At 39.8% G+C, this 16,774-nt stretch overlaps 2 protein-coding genes and 1 long non-coding RNA gene across 3 annotated transcripts; all 3 read right to left on the reverse strand.

Moving 5' to 3' along the window:
- Window positions 1-3,110: 3,110 nt before the first annotated feature.
- LOC133711228 (uncharacterized) lies at window positions 3,111-3,431 on the reverse strand. Its single transcript, XM_062137383.1, has one exon. The coding sequence runs from the start codon at window positions 3,429-3,431 to the stop codon at window positions 3,111-3,113; it is 321 nt and encodes a 106-aa protein (XP_061993367.1).
- A 6,295-nt stretch (window positions 3,432-9,726) lies between these two features.
- Window positions 9,727-11,414, reverse strand: LOC133712411 (uncharacterized). The gene is made up of 3 exons (XR_009847385.1): window positions 10,955-11,414; window positions 10,766-10,839; window positions 9,727-10,553 (listed from the first exon to the last, which is right to left on the reverse strand). It is a non-coding gene; the product is annotated as an uncharacterized LOC133712411 (long non-coding RNA).
- Window positions 11,415-15,813: 4,399 nt separating this feature from the next.
- Window positions 15,814-16,491, reverse strand: LOC133708195 (vacuolar protein sorting-associated protein 32 homolog 2-like). Its single transcript, XM_062133649.1, has one exon. The coding sequence runs from the start codon at window positions 16,489-16,491 to the stop codon at window positions 15,814-15,816; it is 678 nt and encodes a 225-aa protein (XP_061989633.1).
- Window positions 16,492-16,774: the final 283 nt, after the last annotated feature.

A 16,774-nucleotide genomic window follows, 5' to 3' on the forward strand; every position in this document is an offset into this window, starting at 1 on the left:
CAACCTTGCAAACTGCCGATCTTTTCTTACAGGACTTTTAGGCTCTGCTGCTTGCCTATTCTTGTACATCACTTCTTCATTAAAGATGACATTCTTGCTCCTTACAACTTTCTTATTCTGCATATCCCAAAACCTATAGCCAAGCTCGTCACCGCTATAGCCTATGAATATGCACTTTTGAGACTTGGGATCCAACTTGCTTCTCGCACCGGACTCAATGTGAACATATGCCACGCAACCAAACACTCTTAAATGCGATAGGCCTATCTCTTTTCCACTCCATTTTTCTTCAGGTAGGAGATGATTCAATGGTACTGATGGTCCACGGTTAATTAAATATGCAGCAGTATTAACCGTATCAGCCCAAAACATGTCTGGCAATCCTGCGTGTATCCTCATACTCCTTGCGCGCTCATTCAGAGTCCTATTCATGCGTTCAGCCACTCCATTCTGCTGTGGAGTTCCGGGAATTGTCTTCTCCATCCTAATCCCATTCTTTGTACAATACTCTTTGAAATCATTACCACAGTATTCACCTCCATTATCCGACCTCAGACATTTAATCTTCGACCCGGTCTCATTCTCTACGATCGCCTTCCACTTCTTGAAAGTATCAAATACTTCCCATTTATTTTTCAAGAAATAAATCCATACTTTCCTTATGGAGTCATCAATATAAGTCACATAGTACTTTGAGCCACCTAACGAAAGCTCTGGTGCAGGTCCCCACACGTCAGTATGAACCAACTCTAGTTTTGTATCTTTTGGTGCCTTGCCACCCTTTGAGAAACTAACAACCTTTTGCTTCCCAAATATGCAGTCTTCACAAAGCCCAATCTTCACTGAGTCCACACCATGTAGTTTACCCTTCGACTGAAGTACACCCATACCTTTCTCACTGATGTGCCCAAGTCTACGATGCCATAAGTATGCATTTTCATTTTTCTCAACGATCGCAGTGCCTTCATTGTTCTCAACAATAGCAACAATATTCAAGGTCGTATAAAGTGTTCCTGTCTTGATTACACGAGCTAACAGCATAGCTCCTTTACACACCTTCCACGTACCTTTCTCAAAGGTAGTGCGACATCCTTCATCATCCAACTGACCCACAGAGATCAAATTCCTCTTTAACCGCGGTATGTGTCTAACATTGGTCAAGGTCCATGTTCCACCATTTGTCAGCAAAATCTTCACATCACCCCTTCCCACAATCTCCAAGGCTCCACCATCAGCAAGAAACACTTTGCCAAAATTACCACGTCGGTAATTCACCATGAGCTCTTGTTGTGAAGTTGAGTGAAATGACGCTCCAGAGTCTACGATCCATGACTCCAATGGTGCTTCATTAACGCTTAGTACAAGTGCATCCGAATCACACTCAATTGTGTTTGCCATCTTCATTGTCTCCTTCCACTGGTTACAGTCTCTCTTGACATGTCCAGATTTCCCACAATGCCAACACCCATCGGACCATTTTCCTGACTTGGACACGCTTCGGCCTTTTCCAGATGCCCTAGACTTGGACCTTCCACGATTGTTGTTTGAGTTCTTGTTGACCGTTCTACCTCTATTTTCTATAGAGAGCGCATAACTTGAAGGATCTTCAAGGTTATTTTGTCTTCGTGTCTCTTCATTCAGAAGAATGTCACGCACATCATTAAACTTCAGCTTCTTCGTAGTCCCAGCTCCACTACAAATCGAGTTCACAGTCACATCCCAATCCGAAGGCATGGAAGTCAATAACACCAAAGCTTTGATATGTTCGTCGAATTTAACATCCACCGATGCTAGTTGCTCGATAATATCACCAACTATCCCAACTTGCTGGCGAACAGATATACCCTTACCCATCTTCAAAGTGAACAGCCGCCTCATCAAGTACAACTGTTGAACGGCATTTGGCTTCTCATACATGTTGGACAAACTATCCATCATCCCCTTCAACGTAGTCTCCTTGATAACAAATCGCCGTACATCATTTGAAAACGATAGTCGAACGGCTCCAAGGGCCATCCTATCCATCTCGACAAATTCTTCCTCCTTCATATCTTTTGGGAGCTTGCCCTCTAAAGTCTTAGCAAGTTTCTTCATATTCAAGTAGTCCTCGATTTGTGACCTCCATAGGCTAAAGTCATTACCGTCGAACTTATCAACCCTCTTCTCAACGTCTTCTATGCTCATTGTTTCCACTCTAGAGCCTAAGCTCTGATACCACTTTGTTAGGAATTTGACCTAAAATTCCTCTTGCGGAAGCAGATAAGTGCAAAACAATATAGATAAATGATCGAGAAAACAAACACGAACTTGTTAACGAGGTTCAGCAAAGAACTTTGCCTACGTCCCCGGGCTGCTTGGGTTTCACTGTAGAAGAAGAAGAATACACGAACAAGAATACAAGGATCTCTCACAAGAAGTTCTCACCAACTCTCAAGACCTCACTTGCTCTCTCTGTTTAATGCTTCAAAGACTTGATCTACTACTACAACATATGCCCCTATTTATAGATATCTAACTAGACCCTATAAGACATTGGAAACCTATTCCCAATAGACATAGAAACCATTACCAAGTAGGATTATGTAAGCAGGTAGGAAACAATCAAAACTCCTCTTTGATCAAGGATTAACAAATCTTTATCCTATGTGGAATCGGATCCACACACCCAACAGGTAGAAGTGTGTGATTCATTCTCATTACACCCCTTTATATAGGGGTAAGGTTTACAACATAAAAAGATAACTAATGAGTAATTACGTGGACTATAATATTTATAACACCAATCCAATTTTAACTTGTATACAAACCACACCCTCTTCAATCCTCCATGCACATATGCATTGAAAATTTACACATGGAGAGGGCTATGGTTTATATTGAGGTTTCAATTTCAGTCCTAGATCTTACATAAAACATGACCTGATTTTTTACTTAAATTTTATTGATAGATACAATCTAGAAGATTCAGCATCCACAACATGATAATATTCGATCAAGGAAAATAAAATGTTGGGTTCTGTTTAAGTAAGCTTGAATGTTAATTTTAACAAACTGTCTTTCTGACTTATTTTAATACTTATATGGCTGGAAATAAAACAACATGAAACATATCAACCAACTAATTCCTTTGCTATAGCTGCAGTAATAGTCGCAACATCTGCTAAAACATTATTCACATCTGTCAGAGGAGAACCCCCTGAAAAACTAGACTCACATGCCCTTGCCTCTTCAGCAACTTCACTCATTTCTTCTTCAGCAATGTCCGGGGCATCTTTCTTAAATGCCAGTAAAGCATTTGGGACATGATGATTTGATATCCTATCATAGTCACCTGAACAAGCTTTTAAGCGTAGATCTCCTGGGCTCTGCTTAAGCAATTCTTGTGCTTTGTTTTGACCGATAATTGCTTTTGCCTTAACCACATCCACCATTATTATGCCCAAGCCTTTGACATCAGCATCGGAACTTCAAGGGTCTGATTTGAGAGATGAGACACAAAGATTGGGGTTTGGGGTTTTTTGACATGTTTCATCAATGAGTTTAGCATCCATTGGCCAAAAATCCTTGCTACCTTGGCTTATTGGAAGAAACACAATTTCACTGACAAGTATGATGAGTTTTGCTAGAGATATTAAGCTCTTCATATTTTCAAGGCGAGAGGTTTTGAGAAAACTCTTTCAATCGTTGTTTATGTAAGAAATGAACCGAGTGCTACAAAGCAACAAATGTGGATCTCTTTATACAGAAATGTTTCAATGTTGTATATATGGTATGTATGTAAGAGTTCACGGACAGATGCAATAAGAGAAACAACAATGATGACAATAAATATGGTTGGATGCATTTTGTTGAATTTATTGAATGAATATGTTTTAAAGAATATTCTTTCAGTGGTTGTTTATGTAAGAAATGAACCGAGTGCTACAGAGCAGCAAACATGAATCTCTTTATACAGCTATGTTTCAATGTTGTATGTATGGTATTTATGTAAAAGTTCACAGACAGATGCAAGAAGATAAACAACAATTATGACAATAAATATGGTTGGATGCATTTTGTTGAATATTCTTTTAATGAATGACAAAGAATAAATATGTTTTATTGAATATCCTTTCTATGGTTGTTTATGTAAGAAATGAACCGAGTACTACAAAGCAGCAAACGTGAATCTCTTTATACAGCTATGTGTCAATGTTGTATGTATGCTAAATGCTCATTTACCCAATTTTAGCTTAAAATGTGCCCACTTGCCCGACTAAGAGTTTTTAAACCCCATTTACCCAAAACACTCTAAGGGATTATTTCCCCTTTACCCAATTAATTCTTTTTATTAATTTTTGGGACTTTTTTGCCCTCTCCTTCAATCTCTCTACTCTCAGTTTCTCTCTCTCTCTCTCTCCCCCTCACCGATTTCTCTCTCCTCCCCCCTCACCGATTTCTCTATCTCTCTCTCTCTCTCTCTCTCTCTCTCCAGAAGACGTCGGATCTCTCTCTCCCTCCCTCCATCCCTCCGGCAGGTCGCCCACGACGCCTGCTCTAGCCATCGCCGCGCCGAAACTCGTCGTCGTGCTCTCCGCTGCCAGGCTCGACGCCAAGCCGACGGTCCTCGTCGCTGAGAAGCTCGGCGAGGCCGGGGTTGACCTTCTGAAGGAATCGACGACGGACTGAAAATGGCTATCTGCTATTGTGCAGTCATAACCATAAAAGTTGTAACATTAGTGCCCCCTAGTAGACTTTGTATTGGGGGCCAATGATGACTGCTTTATTTATTGACGGACTGAAAACTGCTATTCCAAAGTAAATGTAGTGTTAAATTGCAGTAGTTGATAAATGAAAAAAATTGTGTTATTTGTGTCAGTCTAGTGGGGGGCAGTAGACAGAATATTGACCCTCATAATGTGGGTTTTTAGACATTATCTGTTGTTTTGAGTGTGAATAACTTGTATAATCTGCGAAACATAGGAAGCGATGTAATGTTTGATGGTCTATTGGGGGGCAGTAGACACATTAGTGCCACCCAATAATGTCTTTCTTAGGAGACAGTAATCATCTCTTGTTGATTTGTTTGTGATAAAGTGCAATACACTGTGAATCCTTGAAACTGGTGCAAGTTTTAATGGTTTAGTGGGGGGCAGTAGACACATTACTGCCCCCAAATAATGTCTTCATACGAAGTCAGAACCCTTCACTTAACTGGTGCAAGTTTTAATGGTTTAGTGGGGGGCAGTAGACACATTACTGCCCCCAAACAATGTCTTTATACGAAGTCAGAACCCTTCACAAAACTGGGGCAAGTTTTAATGGTTTAGTGGGGGGCAGTAGACACATTACTGCCCCCAAATAATGTCTTCGTGTTAAGTTTAGGGTTTAGGGGCAGCGTTAGGGGCAGTAGACACATTGCCGATGAACTGCGACGAGGACGTTGGAGTGGCTGGATCGCCGATCAATCGAACGGCGACGAGAACGTTGGATCGCCGACTGGAGCTTCATCGTCGTGTTCAGATTTGGACTGCATCTCCGGCGCGGCGATCAGAGAGAGAGAGACAGACCGGAGGTGGAGATCATGGGGAGGAGAGAGAGAGAGAGAGAGAGAGAGAGAGTGGAGGTGGAGATCGGGGGGAGAGAGAGAGAGTTTGGGAAGGAGAGAGAGACTGATAAGAGATGGATGGGTTTTAATTTAATTAACAGGGGCTAAAATGTCAATAGATTTAAGATTGGGTAAATGGGGTTAAAAAACTCTTGGTGGAGTAAGTGGGCATTTTTTGGGCTAAAAATGGGTAACTGGTCACAGCCCCTATGTAAAAGTTCACAGACAGATGCAAGAAGAGAAACAACAATTATGACAATAATATGGTTGGATGCGTTTTGTTGAATATCTTTTAATGAATGACAAAGAATAAATATGTTTTAGGGTGCAGCTATGCCACCCTACCATTTTCTTTGTTCACCATACTTGTTCATTACACCCTACAATTTAATTTCAATTATTAAATTTACTTATTTAACCCATTTCTCTTTCCAAGAATATTCTTATATGACATATCCAATTAAAAAATAAATATTTTTAGTGAAAATCTCTCATTTAATTTATACTCATAAAAAAATTAAAATTTATTAAAGTTTCCTAATAAAATCATAATATGATTTACTCCCATTTTTTAAATTTTTTCTTTCAATTTCAATGTTCTCTATTTCAATCTATGTAAAAAGATTAGTAAATTTACAACTATGATCAATGAAGAAGAGATTGATTTTTTTTCTTCGTGTTTTAAATTTTTATTTTCAGTGTTCACAAAAAATATTGCAAAGATTTTGATGAAGTTAAAAGTAATGATTTTGTGAATTGAATAACAAATTAAACGATAAGGATGCAACAAAAAGACAAAAAAAATAGTAATAAATTCAATTTTTTTTTTTTTTTTGAATAAGGAAATTATCTTCATATGATAGAAAGACTCAAAGAGTCGATTACAATCGTATTGTAATACATCCAGAAAAGTTCTAGGAGTATTAACAAATGATTTGAAATTTGTGCTAGCCTCAAGCCAGAGTGGCCATTACATACCCTTCCGCTATCGTCTAAGGATAAGACAAGAAGTTGTGGTAGTACCCACGGTGGTACATAGAGATAGGTCCACTCATTGAACAACTAGTGCTCCGCCAATAATAAAGAGCTTGAATCATCTTTTAGTACTACTCTAGAAGATTCGCTAATACCACAAAAGTCGAAAGTAGCAATAGTTTGTTGGATCAAGCCGCCAGGATCCCAAATACGAAACCCCTAGAGAACTAGAACCTATCATTTTGGTCCACGAATGGGCCCAAATCCAAGCAATATTCATGAAAACTTTGAACACCCCATTGGGCCTGAGAATTGGTTTGGGCCTCAGAATTGTTCTGGACACCCAATTGTGCCTCAGATTTGATTGGGGCACCCGATTAGAGTTAGGCCTCCCCACTGCTCTGGTCACCACTAAGACTGCCACCGTCGACTGCTTTCCGACAGCTTCCACGCCGACTTTCGCCTGCTTTTCTGCCACCATCGACTCCACATCAATCCTAATCAGACTCACATCCTCCAGAGCCATCGCCGTCGCCGCCGAGACCTCCGACCGGAGCCCTTGTCCCACCTCCATGTCGCCCGTACCTGGCTTAGTATCACCTTCATAAGTAATAAATTCAAATTTGGGTGGAGAAGATAAAGATTAATGTTATCCAATGAAAAATTAAGTAGTCTTTGTATTTAATTAATTACTTATAGGGGAAAAAAATCATGAATAGTACCCGAAGTAAGGCCCACTACGAATTTCAGTACACAAATTTCCAAAACATAAACTTTGGTACATCAAATATTAAGCCCGACCCAATATACGTACACGACGTCAATGACTCCGTCAGACGTCGTGCCATTATGCACATAATGAAGGGCAGAATAGGTTTTTTCATTTGTCAAGGGTTTCCTCTCCCTCACTCTCTCTGACTCTCCCCCTCCCTCTCCCTCTCTCTTTATCTCTATCTCTTCTCTCTCTAGAATGGCTCTGCAACTCCAGGAATCACTGAAGGAGGCAACTGTAGTCTACAAAGGCCTATCTTCCGGCGACCTTCTTCACACTTCTGGCTCTGCTCTTTGCCGCTTACCATGTCATTTATGAGCTTTTTGGGCCATCCGAGACCCACTACCGCCTCAGGAACTTGGAGGAGATGTAGCCTCTGCCGCCGCCGGTCCAGCTCGGGGAGATCACCGCCAACGGCTCCAATCCCAAGAAGCCTCTGCTCATGGCCATCAAGTCTCAGATCTATTGGTGAATTTGCGATTTTCGATCTCTCTCTCTAAACCTCACTCACCGGCTCTGCTACCCCGAACCCACTTCGCAGAACCCACTTCACACCTCCAAGATGCTCGCTTTCCGCCGTTTCGGAGCCGACCCAGTTGCAAAAACCAAGCACCAAGCTGTTTCCGGCCGAGGTACTCCTCATCCAACTCTTGTTGCAGTCAATTTGGGTTTTAGTACAATTTATGCACGAAGAATATCGTCAATTTGGGTTTTAGTACAATTTATGCACGAAGAATATCATAGGAGGCCACTCTTTTCAATCGACTCGTTTTGTGAGGACCAGCGGTTGTCGGCAGTTGTGATGGTAGGACGCTATGTTGAAAGCGTGGTGGTGCTGCTTGCACGCTGCACTGTGCAAGCAGGTGAGAGAGAGAGAGAGAGAGAGAGAGATGGGAGAGCTAGGTGCCCACGGTAAGAGGAGAGAGGACCGAGTGCTCAATAGTAAAAAAATTTGAAGAGACCGTTTTACCCCTTGAAATACGACAGCTGGCACGAAACTAACGGCGTCATTGACGTCGTGTATGTTTATTGGGTCGGTTTTGAAACCTCATGTACTAAAGTTTATGTTTTGGAAATTGGTGTACTGAAATTCGTAGGGGTCCATAGTTCAGGACCACTTACCAAAATTTTCCCTTACTTATAGTCTTTGTATTTAATTAATTACTTATATATTTATTTTTTCTTACATATTTGAATTTTAGAAAATTAGTGTACTTATAATTAGTCATTTTACACTTGGGTAATATAGTCTTTCAATAATTCAAATATTTGTAGGGTGAACTAAGAAAATGGTTAGGGTGGCAATAGACGCACCCTATGTTTTATTGAATATCCTTTCTATGGTTGTTTATGTAAGAAATGCACCGAGTGCTACAAAGCAGCAAACGTGAATCTCTTTATGTTTCTGTGTGAGAATACGGAACGGGAACTAAGCATGGATCATGATGGGGAGAGAGAGAGAGGGAGACACAAGCATGTATAGTGGTTCACATTGTCCTTGAGGCAAGGCTACGTCCACTTAGAGACTTTACTATGAGTGAGGCCAAGTAGCCTTTGTAGTGATACAAGTATAGGGATCATGGATCCATCCTCTCTAAGAAGGGGAGGACTTCCCTTTATAGCTAAAGGAAGTCCCCTTCTATTCTACATATTCGATGTGGGACATAATACACATATTTGCTTCTCTTGAAGCCTCTTGGAGAGCATAGGAGGGTGGCCTCCTGGCTAAATACCGGCCGACCTCCACCATAGCGAGGTAGCTTGGGTGTAGGTCTACCGGAGGCATGTTGTAGGCGGGACTAACCATGTCGCGGGGCCACCTACGAGGTTGTTGTTTATGCTTGGCGGTATGTAATATCGGCAGTATGTACAAGTCCCCCAAGTCCCCGAGTAAGAGGCGCTTCTTGGTTGGGGAGTTTAAATATGATGCCACCAAGTATGAGTGATGACCCTGTTGAACGCTATACCCATACTAGTCCCCCAACTCCATAAGTAAGAAGGGACTCTTCCGGGTCTTGTGAAGTTTTCATGACAGGTTGGTGCCACGGGGCCCATCATCGAGGTAGTACCTGCGAATAAAATAAGAATGTACAAAGAGCGTATTGATTGCGCTAGGGCAATCTAAGTGACATTTGAGTCAAATGCATCGAGGTGGATGAATGTTTTTATGAGATGCATGTTACACATTGTGTGTATGCACATGCGACATATAAGTTGAAAATGTATGGTTATGATAGTATAACGAAGAGCATATGATGCAACGATGTGTGAAGAATACGATGACACATACATAATGATATGTATACGTTGTATGCATATGATGCACATGTGTTAGGATCGGGAGTGTTGTTACTCGCCGAGTCCCCCCACTATGCCAATAACCTCATCAGACGACAGACAATGACCGTCGTCTGATATGCAAAAAATCTGTCGTCTAGTAAGCTGATATCTGATTGACGTTCAGACGACGGTTAAAGCCCGACGTCAGAAATTCACTCAGACGACAGACACCTAAAAAAAATCTGTCGTCTGAATGTGCTTAAATATGTACAAATTGTAAGTATATGTGGTTAGATATGAAATAGAACGACAGTCAAATGTTGTTGTTGTCAAACTCTAGCAACAGACTTTACAAATAATCTATTGTCTGTTTTAATGCGAGACGACAATAAAATGTCGTCTGAATGTGTAGAATTTCCATGTTTCTTTGCCAAATCTGTTGTGTGAACTTTATTGAAACAACATCCACTATTAGTTATCTATTGTCTCTATTGTTGTAAAAGGACATTTAAATGTCCTTTGAATGTGTAGATGCTTGAAGTATCTTTGATCTTTCTGTTGTGTGTACTTGTTTCAAACCATAGTTGTTGGTAACTTTCTATTGTTTGATATTATTTAAAAAGACATATAACTTCCAATGTATTATCATATATCCCAATGATGAAAGTCATACTCAAACCATGAAATACAGTTCGTTAACAACAGCATAAACTAATCTACCCCATTGATAAAAGTTTCAACACGTTGCTCCGACCTCCTCAAAAGGTCCTTCATGAAGAGTGTACTTGTCCCATGAGAAATCAGCAGTGTATCTATTGCGCAATGGTCAAAGACTTCACTACTTGTTTTCTGCTTGCCTTCTGCAGACGACGTATCGTCTCTACTTCCTAACCATTTCTGCCCTGATAGATCTATGCTTCCTAAGTGAGGACTACTTTTCTGTGACAACATCAACCAACATTAGTTCAGTTACCATTGGGCTAAACACATGAAATATAAATCAAACTTTTATAGTCAAATTGCTTGATTAACAGTATCAAGCAGAAAACTCATTTGCAAAACTCAATCGAGATGCAAATGTATAGTTGACTATACTTCATGAATAGAGGTAACAAAAAAATGAACAGGGAAAGGTAGTAGTGAGCATATACCTCAGTCCCTACTTTTCTCTTCTCTTCCAAGTCAGCCTTGTTTCCAGCCAAGAACATTATTAAAGTTGGATTTGCTAATATCAAATGAGAAGTAAAATAAACTTGAGTGAGTTAGTAGTCTTTAAGAATATTAGTTACTCAAGTTATATCAATCCAAAAAGTGGTCACTCCAAAACTTTTCAAATGTACCTTGTCTTTGCAATTCAAAAACCCACTTCTTAGCTCGTTAAAAACAAATTACTCATGCAGCGAAAAACAATATGCATCCAACTGATTACACTTAAAAAGTGCATAACTCATATTACAAATCACCAAAGAGTCTCGTATCATTTGACAGATAAAGTCTAAGCAACTCATATTGCAGATAATTAATGACATAGTCTTCGATCATTTGATAGATAAAATTTTAAGGCTTACAATGAGCATGTCACAAGTGGCTCATTCTGCTTTCAAAAGTTATATATCAAAGATGCTAAAGTCTTTGCTTCAAGAGTATCAAAAACAGAAAAACTTCAAGTTGATTACATATAATCTGCAGATACTTATAATGGAACCATTGCAGGGACTGTATAATGTTGAAACTTGAAAGTCTAATGTTCCGTGAAATTACAAACACGAACTTGCAAAAACCAGCAACACATAAGGACATCTGAACCTAAATTGGATAGTTGAATGATTACCAGGCTTGTGATATCATAGACCAACAGCTGCAGCTGCATCGCGGTAATACATGGGAGCTAGGCCATGGTAACGTTCCTGACCTGCAGTGTCCCATATAATAGAGTGAATCAACCAACATATATTCCTCTTGCTATAAAACAAGTAGACTACTATGGACCACAGGAATTTATTACTACTACATCAATTTATCATTACAACATGTAACTGCTCCTACATGCTTCAAATGAAAATGTTCAAGACCTTTTTTTGTTAGTCATATTTGAATTAATGATCATGTCACTACAACAAATAAACCACGTAGCGAGCATGAATCTAGTAAGCACTAGTGCAGCAAAATCTGTACTAAACCAAAATAAACTAATAACATAAATAATTTACCACAACAGAGCATCCGAGGAAGAGTCATCATGGGGGCAATTGTCCACTAAGTACACAGAATCATTTGATTGTACTGCTGAGAAGATAAAAATAAATTGTTTCATATCCAGATAAGCATACATATACACTATGCTCAAAAGTAATCTTGAGAACCAAGATTTACAATTACCAACCCCAGCCTTTGTTGATAATGCCTCTTTGTCCAGTAGTTTTCAGAGCTTGAAGAATAATATTGGTCATCTTCTCTGGTTCTTGAAGAGGCTGATACAAGTCACAATAAAAGAAAGAAAAAAAAAACATTAGCATATAGTGAGCCAATTTACCACATCAATGAAATGTTCAGCTTAGTAACCTTTAGAATGCAAGTAGTGTATAATTAGTGCATAATTAAAAACTGAAACCATATTTGCAAAAACGTAAGTGATCGATGACATGAAGATAGTCACTAACCTTTAGTAGAATGCACTAGTCCGATCAATCCCTCTATCATTATTTGTAGTCCATTATAACATATTGGCAATTTCCACTATGACTACAACATGCATGTCCAAGCTAATTATGAGGGTACCACTATAGAAAAACAAGTGCATATAATTCGAGAAAACTCACAACAAATACAACTGTTAATTTGTCACTAAGTTCTGTAGAAGGCATAGAATATGTAGTCGGGCACAATAGAGCAGCACACAACTAATCAGCATGCTCCCTTCTATTGATCAATCAATAATTTGGGCTCAATAACAATGAAATTAGAAAGAAAAAAAATTAAGCAGGAAGGATACCATTTCCAAATCTACAAGACCATACTAGGATCAGCATACTAGATAGAATGATAAACATTATAGCTTGGGACACCTAAAGCCTAAGAAAAAAAGAATTGACCTTTCTGGAAGTATGAAAGGAGAAGAAGAGGCTCTTGCCTCAAATGGTCTTCTGTCCAAGATTTCAGAAACATGCTTTCAAAATCTTCAATAAATCCAATCTACAAAACCCACAAACACAATTGAATTGAATAAAACATGACAAAACTAAATTGACCCTTCAATGAGATGCTAGCAAAACCAATGAAAAATGGCCTTTCCTTTGCTACTCTTATCAACTGGAGCAGCAACCTTTAGTTTTCCAACTCTCCTGAAAATAAGATGCACATAATACAAATATACACGTATCAAACCTCGCAAACAACAAGCATGAAACTGAAACTTAACAAAGATAGTTAAGCAAAACAAAGTTCAGATAGGTAATGACCCGAAAAGTGCAAATGAAAATGGAAATAAAATGCTAACTAACCTATCATCTCCTTCTCCGATTCACGAACACCCCGCAATTCGAATCCAGGGGTTGGTTAAGCTCCTTCACCGATTTCAGAGACGAATCGTACCTTCGAAAAGAAAATTTGAACATAACCCAGACAAAAGAAAACCTTGTATCCCCAATTCGAATATAACCCAGTAAACACAAATCAAATTTGAATAGAAATTTTCAATTAAAACCCTAAAACCCAATCCAAAAGAAATTCTAAATAAATTGATTAACAGTGAATCGAAGGGCTTACCCAACAATAGTGAAACAATACGGATTGAAAGCGTTGAAATCTTCTCAACACCAACAAGAACTCGTGAGAGGGATTGAGATGGTTTGGCTGTATGGTTTGAAAAAGTGATTGAGATGGGTTCTATGTTTGTCGAAGAGAGATGGGGGAGATTGAGTTTTTAGTTTTGATTAGAGGAGAGTTTAATGGGGGAGATCTGCCAAGAAATTTGTGTTGAGTTGGGGCTACTGGGTTCTTCTGTGCCTAAGGGAGAGTGAGATAGATAGGGTTTCTCAGATGTGGAAGAGAAAATTTTTCAAAGGGTTAAATTTGTCGGGGAGAGAGAAATAGCTTTAAAATTTGGCATATATCCCTTCATGTTGTGCCAAAAAAACAAACAGCTATGACAAAAAAAAAATTATCTCCTTTGACAAGACGACAGATAAATGTCGTCTGAACAAAAAAAAAAAAAAGCAGATACAACACGATCCGAAATCAAATTTATCTCCTTTGATTAGATGACAGATAACTGTAGTGTGAAGACAAACCTAATTCTCAAAGCTAACTTACCATGGTATGTTGCTATATTCAGACGACAGTTTTTACACTGTCTGTCGTTAAAATATATCAGACGACAGAAACCAACCTGTCTGTCGTCTGATCTCTGTCGTCTGATGAGGTTATTGGCATAGTGCCCAAGTCACGTAGTTAGTACTTAGGTTACGCTCGAGGATGCCTGTGAGGCCGAGTTTGCTCATGTTTGAGCGAGTGATAGGTTGTGTGAGTTTTGTCCCATGGTCTTATTAATGGGATGTAAAAGAAATTTAATTGTTGTGATCAACAATAGGCAAAAAATTTCAATATTTCCATTAATAGACCATAGCATGAAAAGTATGAGCGCGACGCTTAATGATAGTCCCAGTCGGGTACTACCTCCACTTGTGATAAGTGGTATGAATAAGTCCCCCAAGTGTAGAGAACGCTCGGGAGGTGAGATGACTCAAAAAGCAAGGGACTGGACCTTGGCTTACCCGTGGGGGTACCTTGCTCGGGGCGAGGATTTTTAATGTAAGGGACTGGACCTTGGCTTACTCCTTGGGGGTACCTCGCTCGGGGAGAGGATTTTTAATGCTAGGGACTGGACCTTGGCTTACCCGTGGGGGTACCTCGCTCGGGGCGAGGATTTTTAGCTTCGTACCCGATGGGGTAGAATGACTCGTACCCGATGGGGTAGAGTGAGGGCTTGAGCCTCGTTGACCCGATGGGGTCGAAATGAAGGCTTGTGGGCCTCCTTTACCCGGTGGTGTGGCCCCGGGCAGAATGAGGACTTGAGTCTTCTAACCCCGTTGGGGTACCTCACATGGTTGGAGGGTTTAATGCAAGGATTTGACCTTGATTTACCCCTTGGGGGTACCGCTCTCCGGGCGAGGATTTTTAGTGCCGCACGTAACACGTTTGTTTAGTGTGGAATGTATATATGTAATAATTTTAATCGACGGGCAATTAAATTAAGCATTAACACGTAGACATAAACGAATATGATATCGAAACTATCATACTTTGTAGGCATGCTTAGATTATAGAAATCGTTATTGAAGCATGTAAAGCATTGCATTAGCTCAAAGTGAAAGACCGTAAAAAAGAGAGATATTGTGACTTATCTTATGCCGATTTGGAGTATATTGAAATTGGAGTCAACATATAAGTACCAAATCATGTTTTTGGAGTTGTCCAAGCATGATGCTCCATGTGAATGGATAATGACCATCAATAGTTTACTAGGCATTGTCCGCGCAAGAGGGTACCCGGTTGAGAAGGGTATTAATGGTATAAACATTAAGTGAAGGGAATAGTAGGGAGAAAAAGGAAAAACTTTTGTGTGAATGGAGATAAAAATAAGTTGGTGGAATGTATGAGGTGTATTTTGGTATTTTATGGGTAAGTGGTCATTATCCCTTAATTATTTTGATTCAAATCCTTTTCTTTCTAAGAGGTGGAATAGAATAACCGAATTCAAGCAAAAAGATCATACAACGACTGCAATGAATTAAATGTCCGATAGTAGCTAGGTACCATTCTCCTACACTTTTCCTGGAGTCCCCCTTCTTAATTATAGTTTTCTTTTGGTCTCTTTTCATGCGTGGGAAAAAAAAAATTAAGCAGATATTCCAAGTATCGAATATAAACAGTTATAATTAAATAACCTCACGTTACAAATAGCTGGAGAAAAATCTTAAAATACACTCGCTCTATTGTGTTCAAACACATTCCAAAGCCTGCAAATTTATCAACTAACAAATAGAAAGAAGTATCACATGCAAAAATTACCAACTTAGAACAAATTTTCTTTCGGTTATTAAAATTTATATATCCACAGAAACCATGCAGTTCAAATAATGTTTCTCAGTACCAAATCAATGGTTCGATCCATTTATTCTGCAGAGGGTGTACCTGCTTATTATAGTGCCATCTCAGCCTGCAAAGCAGCCAGTTCATCTTCTTCAGCACTACGCTTCTCCGGAACAGGACGAGTACTGGGTTGCCTAACTCCTGCTGGGACCTGCACCGGAGCTGCAGAAGTAGACGTGCTTGTAGTTACAGGCTGAAGAAGTTCTCGTTCCAGCTCGGCGGCTTCGAGCTCTTCAAGTTCTGCTTCCAACTCATCCTCATCAAAGCCGTCACCAATCGGATACGACAAAGCTTCCTGGATCTGCTTCATGTTCTCCATCTGCTCATTAATTTCATCCATGACCTTGTCTAAGTCATCTATCTTTGTTGCTTTCTGCATTGCCTTCATTGCAGCTGCTCCAGTTCTCAAGGCATCTAGAGTTTCCGTGGTAGCTTTCGCACCTTCTAGCAGTATCATCTGATCATGGAGTCGCAGTTGGGAGTTTCCGAGTATCTCTATTTGCTCTTCGAACCTCTTCTTCTTAATCAAACACTGAATAGCAGCTCTTTTATTCTTTGCTTTGGAGAAAGCCTTGGCCTTTTCATGTTCAACAGCAGCCTTCCTCTCTAGTACTTTCTCCTTTCGCTCCAGCACTTCAAGTGTCTCGGTTAACTTTTCTAAGGACATGGTGGTTAGGGCACCGGAGAATTCATCCGCTTTAGGTTTCCCAATTAGCCTGGTGAACATGGTTGGTTCTCTACGATTATCGACCCCCTAGCTAGCTCTCGGTCTTGTTGATCGGAAGTTGTGCAGGATATATGTTAAGATCGATCGATGTACGTTGAGGAGACCGGGTTGGAAAATTTAGGGTTTTGAAGGAGGGGATGGAAAGATAGACATTGATTACTGAATTCTGAATATTTGATTACTAGATATTAGAAGCCTATTACAAAAAGGACTTAAAATTACCCTCGATTCTAAATCTTATTCCTTGCAAACTTGGGCAAGTAAACATCATTCAATGCTAGAA

This window comes from Rosa rugosa, chromosome 5, assembly GCF_958449725.1.
Source record: "Rosa rugosa chromosome 5, drRosRugo1.1, whole genome shotgun sequence".
NCBI lineage: Eukaryota > Viridiplantae > Streptophyta > Magnoliopsida > Rosales > Rosaceae > Rosa > Rosa rugosa.

What these genes read in the sequence shown, in the direction of transcription:
- LOC133711228 (XM_062137383.1), bottom strand. Translation starts at nt 3,431, where the DNA reads ATGGTGGATGTGGTTAAGGCAAAAGCAATTATCGGTCAAAACAAAGCA.
- LOC133708195 (XM_062133649.1), bottom strand. Translation starts at nt 16,491, where the DNA reads ATGTTCACCAGGCTAATTGGGAAACCTAAAGCGGATGAATTCTCCGGT.